This window comes from Sabethes cyaneus, chromosome 2 (genome assembly GCF_943734655.1).
Source record: "Sabethes cyaneus chromosome 2, idSabCyanKW18_F2, whole genome shotgun sequence".
Lineage (NCBI taxonomy): Eukaryota > Metazoa > Arthropoda > Insecta > Diptera > Culicidae > Sabethes > Sabethes cyaneus.
In genome coordinates, this window is record NC_071354.1 from 156,653,691 (window position 1) to 156,659,677 (window position 5,987).

The window sequence follows — 5,987 nt, forward strand, 5'->3', positions numbered from 1 at the left end:
AACCAAATTCGGCATGTGGAGGTTTTTGGAGGCAAAAATATTTTCTACGGTGAATTAGGATCCTTCCACACTTCAAGAGGGGGACTTCTACACAAATGAAATACAAATTTCCTCATAATTCGAGAACTAATCAAGCAAATGGAACCATATTTGGCATGTGGGTGTTTTTGGAGGCAACCATTTTTCCCATGATGAATTAGGACTTCTTACCTTTTTAGGAGGGGGGGGGGGCTCCCATTCAAACGAAATACAAATTTGCTCATAACTTTAGAACTAATCAAGCAAATGGAACCAATTTGGCATGTGAGAGTTTTAGATGGCAGAATTTTTTTTCTGTGGTGTATTACGACCCCTTTCCCTTTTAAGAGGGTGGGCTCCCATACAAATGAAATACAAATTTCCTTATAATTTGAGTACTAATCAAGCAAATGGAACCAAATTTAGCATGTAGGAGATTTTGGAGTCTTGAATTTATTTTACGATAGTTAGAGACCTCTCACCCCTGTGGTAGGGGGATATGGACTCTCATACAAATAAAACAGAAATTTTTGCGAAACTCAAAAACTAATCCAACTCGAGAAATTCGAGACTCTTCCATAAAACATTAATCAATAACAAGACCACAAAAACTATCTATAGTAACACTAGATCATTCAGGACGAGCCGGTCGCGAGTGTTGCCGGTGACCCGCCGTCGGAAGCGCCGCCCACTGGGGGGCTTGCAAAACTCGAGAAGTGACAAAGATCATCCGAGATTCATGATTTATGTACAACACAGGTTAATTTGTGGCAATACAAAGTTTGTCGGGTCAGCTAGTACAAAATAAATGAATGAAAGTTTTTCGTGGGTCTTCAAAAAGAAATGATGTTTCTTCATTTTAATAATACCATAGTCCATACACAGTTAATCGCTTAATTTTTGACCATTTTACCCTTTAGTGTTTAGTTATAAAGAAAATAAAAAATATATTTGTTCCGTAGCTGGTTCAATCAATTCTTTATTGCGCCCTGATGCAGCAAAACTATTGTTTACAGTTATTCGCGTAATCCTGCATACCCAAATAATTCTCTAACCATGGGTACGAGCTGGGACACTTGGCATCGCACAGTTTCATCCAACGGGTTACGTACTGGTTGCCTTCTTTTTTACACAGTTCACAAGAAACAGGTTTGCAATTTGGCTGAACAGGTTTACGACATTTTGACCAATTGTCATCGTTCATCTGTGACAGAGGAACAGGATTCTTGATCCACTCTATTACAGTAGATGCACCAACCTGCAATGAATTATATTTCATCGAACGTGTGATGCTACTAAATCAGGTTTTTTGTAACTTACCAAGAATACATCATTGAGCGATTGAAGGTAATCCACAAATTTTCTGTAAGCTTCAAAGTGCACTTCGTTCAGCGTGAACCAAGCAGCATGCACGTAGAATCCAAGTGGAGCTTTGTTTCCTAGATAAGATTTCTCGAAATTCTTTTTGAAGTACTCGAACAGCTCATCGGTGGTGTTTGGCCTATAAGAGTACAGATAAGAGTGATTGTTAGGTCACGTGTAGCAGGTCGAATTAAAAGGTTTCGTACATTCCCAAACATGTATCGACCATTGCACAGGGAAATCCATCCTTGGTGGTCCATGTAATCATTGGAATCACCCAGACACCTGGGTAACTATCTGAAGGGCAAGGACCAATTACGCAGTCCTGCGTGCTTTGGTAATCAAGTGTGTATGGCCACAAACCAGGCGACACGAATTTTCTGGTTGGCATCGAACAATCGTAGGTAAAGTTACTATCCTTCATCATCTGAAAGGAATTGTTACCGGCCATTTGCAGGAACGGCATTCGTAAGCCTTTGATTTGATCAACTGGAATTTTAGCAAAATTCTCCATCATTTCCCGTTCACCGGCAAACTCCTCGGTCAACAGTTCCACCGATGCTTCACGCCAGTACTTAGTATCGGTGTTGTGTGACACCGAGTGAAGCGCAATTTCATGCCCTGCCGAGTATAACTCATTCACTAAACTATAGTCAGTATATTCGTGAGAAACGAAAAATGTTCCAGAAACAGGACAGGAATCCTTGTTAACTCGTTTGTTGAACACCTCCCGATAGTACGGAATATTGAACACGGTTACAGCATCGTCGAATGTCAACAACACAAACTGGGGTGTGTTATTAGGTTGAAGGCCACCGGGAATTGTGAGTCCCGAACAACGGCAATTTGGCGGTTTACAATCAGCACCACATGGCAAAGCCGTGTCGCCTAGGACGGTTACACTTGGAAGAACCACTGCAAGCAGCAGCGACAAACAAACGAATGTATCTATCGACATAGTTGCACGAAGTGAGCGGTAATAGAAGTTACGAAAAATTAAGTGCTAATTGCCAACGGATGGGTAATTTATATAGGAATAACTGAAGTGGTGTGATTGTGTTCAATCGAACTTCAAGTATGCAGTGTCGTATTTGTAAGTTAAAAAGATATTAGACTGACTCACAATTTACTTTTACTTACATTTTGAAGTATTTTAAACATTATAAGATTTAAGGGCTTAGATGTTCAAACTAACGATGATTGTCAGTCATGTTTAAAAAAACCGATTAAATCAACCTATTGGTGGAAGGAACCTTTGTTATACCATCTTATTTGTCATTTGAGTTAAAAATCGACAAGTCTTCGGAACATAATTCAACTCTTGTTAACGTTGTGTTAAATATTATCAACACGTATTTAATATACTATGCATATGTATTTAATATACTGAATAGCTTAGTGGAAAATGTGGTTTTCTAACAAAAGCAATAAAAAATGTGTGCAAGTTATTGAGCAGTTATTGATATTTAAGGAGGAATCCTACTCTGGAAAGTGGAAACAAATCGATTTTTTTTTTGTAAATGGCCATCATTTTGATAATTTTTCGAATATTCAATTATCGTTCCGAAACAATTTAGCTATTGACCTTATGTTTCGAAATCATCATTCAAATCCGTTCTCCTATATTTCGTTGGTTTCCGGCAGCGGTACGTATCGCTACAAAGTAAATGTTTTCTAGTGAGCATTCATTCCCCCCATTGCCAACAGTATAATAATCACTATTTTTTCTCAAAAAAATGCAAAATACACATTCAAACACAACACATTACCCCAACACTTAACTTTAATTCCATCTGAAAAAAATCCCGAAATTCCATTATTTGACGACACTACAGACTAGAGTCTCCCCTCCCCCTATGTTCTACAACTTTTGTTAAGACATTTCTCTTTTGGATGCACCTAAAAAACAAAAATTTGTGCCAACCTATTCGGAGGATTCTAAGTCACCCTAATAATGCAAAAAGAAGCGCTTAATAAGCTTTCCCAAAGACACACCGCTTGAGAAATCAGGTTTTTTACGCTACGTTTTTGAGGTTTGGCCCCGCTGTATTCTATTTAATTCATATTAGTAAAGTTTACTTAAATAATTTCATCAAATTTTTATCAAATAAGTTTTGACCGGTAAGACAATTTCTTACCAAATTTAGCAGCTATGTTTAGAGCGTTAAGACCTTTCGTTTGATACTAAAATAATTTAATTCTGACACATCTTGTTAAAATCGATATACAATATTCTAAATTTTATTGTGTTATATTTTATATACGATTACTCATAACTTCCAAATTAAACGCCAAATCTAAAAATAAATCAATACTAATAGCGCATAGATCGGGTTGGGCCATCTCTGAAAAACGTTCGACTATTCGACGCCTAGTAAAAACACATTTCAAAACATAACATTTAAACTGCTGTTTTTCAACAAAACTCCTCTAAAGTTTTTGCAACAGCAAGACCTTTCATTTGATACTAAAATTATTAAAATAGGTTGAAGGTCCCGAAGAAAATCGAGTCACGTAGTTTTCATATTTTACTTATAACTTTTAAACGAAATGTCGGACTTACAATTCAATACCGCCATCCGGGGTGACATTGGGCCACCGGGGTGAGATTGTGCCAAAAAAGTTCTAATGTCTAGTTTCAAACCCCTTTACAGGTCCACTGAGATGCCCAGGCTGGGGCACGTGTTCCGTCTGCTCTATGAAATCGGTATTTTTTCGATAAGCATATTATTTGCATAAAAATAGATCCGCTGTCCTACGATAATTTGCTTCTGAAAAGTCGGTGTCCCACCTCCTGTAATAGCTGGGCACGCCATTGGGTTCAGGACATAATGGATCACATTCACTCAATAAACTCTAAACGATAAAATCAACTAACGACTTTTTTATTGATCAATGTGGTGACTACTTTTTGGATTCTTGCTCTAAAGTTCGTCGCGCTTCTTCAAACTTAAAATCGATCGGCTTATCGTATCCCATAATTTTGATATAATGCGTCGGATCCGGAAACAATGTTGGATCAACAAATAGGGATTTGTCGCCTACCATGAATGTCGTGAACATACCAGGCACTTCCGGTACTACCACATCCTTTATTCGAAATTTAGTCTGTAATAATTGGTTATCATTAAAAAAAGGAACTGGAAGATATAGACTGACAGTTCTAGAATAGAATCTAACATTCTCACAACTTTAACATACCTGCTGTCGCTGGAGTAAAAATGTAATAGTGATTGCGGTATATTCCTGTGTAGTGGAATCATAACTTAGGTCTGTAACGTATCTTTTGGTAATGAGATGCAGCAGGAAAGGTGTCACAAATGTGAAAAATCCAGCTATCCCACATATTGCCACTATCATAGGAGTGCCACCGATTTTGTTTGCTTGCTCCAACAAAATTGGCTGAGCAACCAGTCCGCCTATGCTTGTGACGAGCGAAAAAACTTTTACCGCTCGTATTTGCGGGGTTAATACTCCGTGATAAACCTGCTTTTCGTTTTCACCGGTAGCTTCGGTACAAAAATATTTGAGAACCGGCACTGGTCGTCGGCAAGCACTTTTCATTGAGCAGCAACATAATATACTCTGTTTCGAATGAGCCACGGGAGACTGCAAATATCGGATCCCCCGGGACATAACACGCAAACATAACATTGTTTTAAACTGCAAAAAATTGTATGCTACAAATTCAGATAAATCTGTTCTTTTTTATATTGTATAATACACTGCACTGCTTTCCCAAAAAACATTGTACAATAAATCTGACGTTTTCGATATACTGTGGTACTGACATTTCGTCCCTCAAGCCTCAACCAATAATTTTTGAAAAGGGCAAATGCAAAAATTGACAACTTTTTCCACTTTTTCGCCTTTATTAAAATCCACAAGTCAAAAACACTTTCAACAACTTATCAACTCTGCCAAGAGTCAAGAGAGAGAGTTCCGAATGGACTCTCGGAAAAGTTAATCGATTGGTGAATGGGTCGATTAACTTTTCCGAAATATTAACTTTTCTGAGTAGTCCTATAAGAGTCGTTGAAAATGATAAATACAAAAGCGAAAAATAAATTCTCGGATACAGGATACACATTTGTATGTATCTAGAAGTTGTATTGTAAAGAAATATGTAGCAAGATCTTTATGGAATAATAATACTTAGTTCCTTTCAATATATTTAAAATAATCGGTTATATGTTATAATACTAGTTTACTTTTATTTTTTTCGTAGTCTACGACAACGTTTTGATATATTGTTACGCTTGTTTTATATTCCCTGATCCCTGCTGTTCCTTATTTCGCATTTGAAATTCAATCTGAGCTTGCACTTTTCCAGTATGTTCCGAATAAAATTACTGCTCGTTTGTCAAAATATCAAACAATTCACATTATGAACAGATTTTAAGCAGTTGAGAAGAAATATAATTACCGAACTGTCAAATTTTTCCTAAAAAGAGTGAAAAATTTCGCGAAATTGTTCACAACCTCAGTGTATCGTTGAGTATAAAATAATATCTGGCATCTCTGATTTCATTTCGCTTCACACATCAACATCACATAGTTCACAGTTCACATTCGCCGGCTTGAATGTCATTATCGTCATTCAAGTC

The 5,987-nt window shown here is 37.2% G+C and overlaps 2 protein-coding genes across 2 annotated transcripts; both read right to left on the bottom strand.

Moving 5' to 3' along the window:
* Positions 1 to 1,021: 1,021 nt before the first annotated feature.
* On the bottom strand, positions 1,022 to 2,338 carry LOC128736238 (chitin deacetylase 7). The gene is made up of 3 exons (XM_053830717.1): positions 1,587 to 2,338; positions 1,339 to 1,519; positions 1,022 to 1,276 (listed from the first exon to the last, which is right to left on the bottom strand). Exons 1-3 carry the CDS (start codon positions 2,336 to 2,338, stop codon positions 1,022 to 1,024), a joined length of 1,188 nt encoding a protein of 395 aa, XP_053686692.1.
* A 1,924-nt stretch (positions 2,339 to 4,262) lies between these two features.
* Positions 4,263 to 5,110, bottom strand: LOC128737934 (transmembrane protein 70 homolog, mitochondrial). The gene is made up of 2 exons (XM_053832710.1): positions 4,582 to 5,110; positions 4,263 to 4,488 (listed from the first exon to the last, which is right to left on the bottom strand). Exons 1-2 carry the CDS (start codon positions 5,032 to 5,034, stop codon positions 4,285 to 4,287), a joined length of 657 nt encoding a protein of 218 aa, XP_053688685.1. The 5' UTR covers positions 5,035 to 5,110; the 3' UTR covers positions 4,263 to 4,284.
* Positions 5,111 to 5,987: the final 877 nt, after the last annotated feature.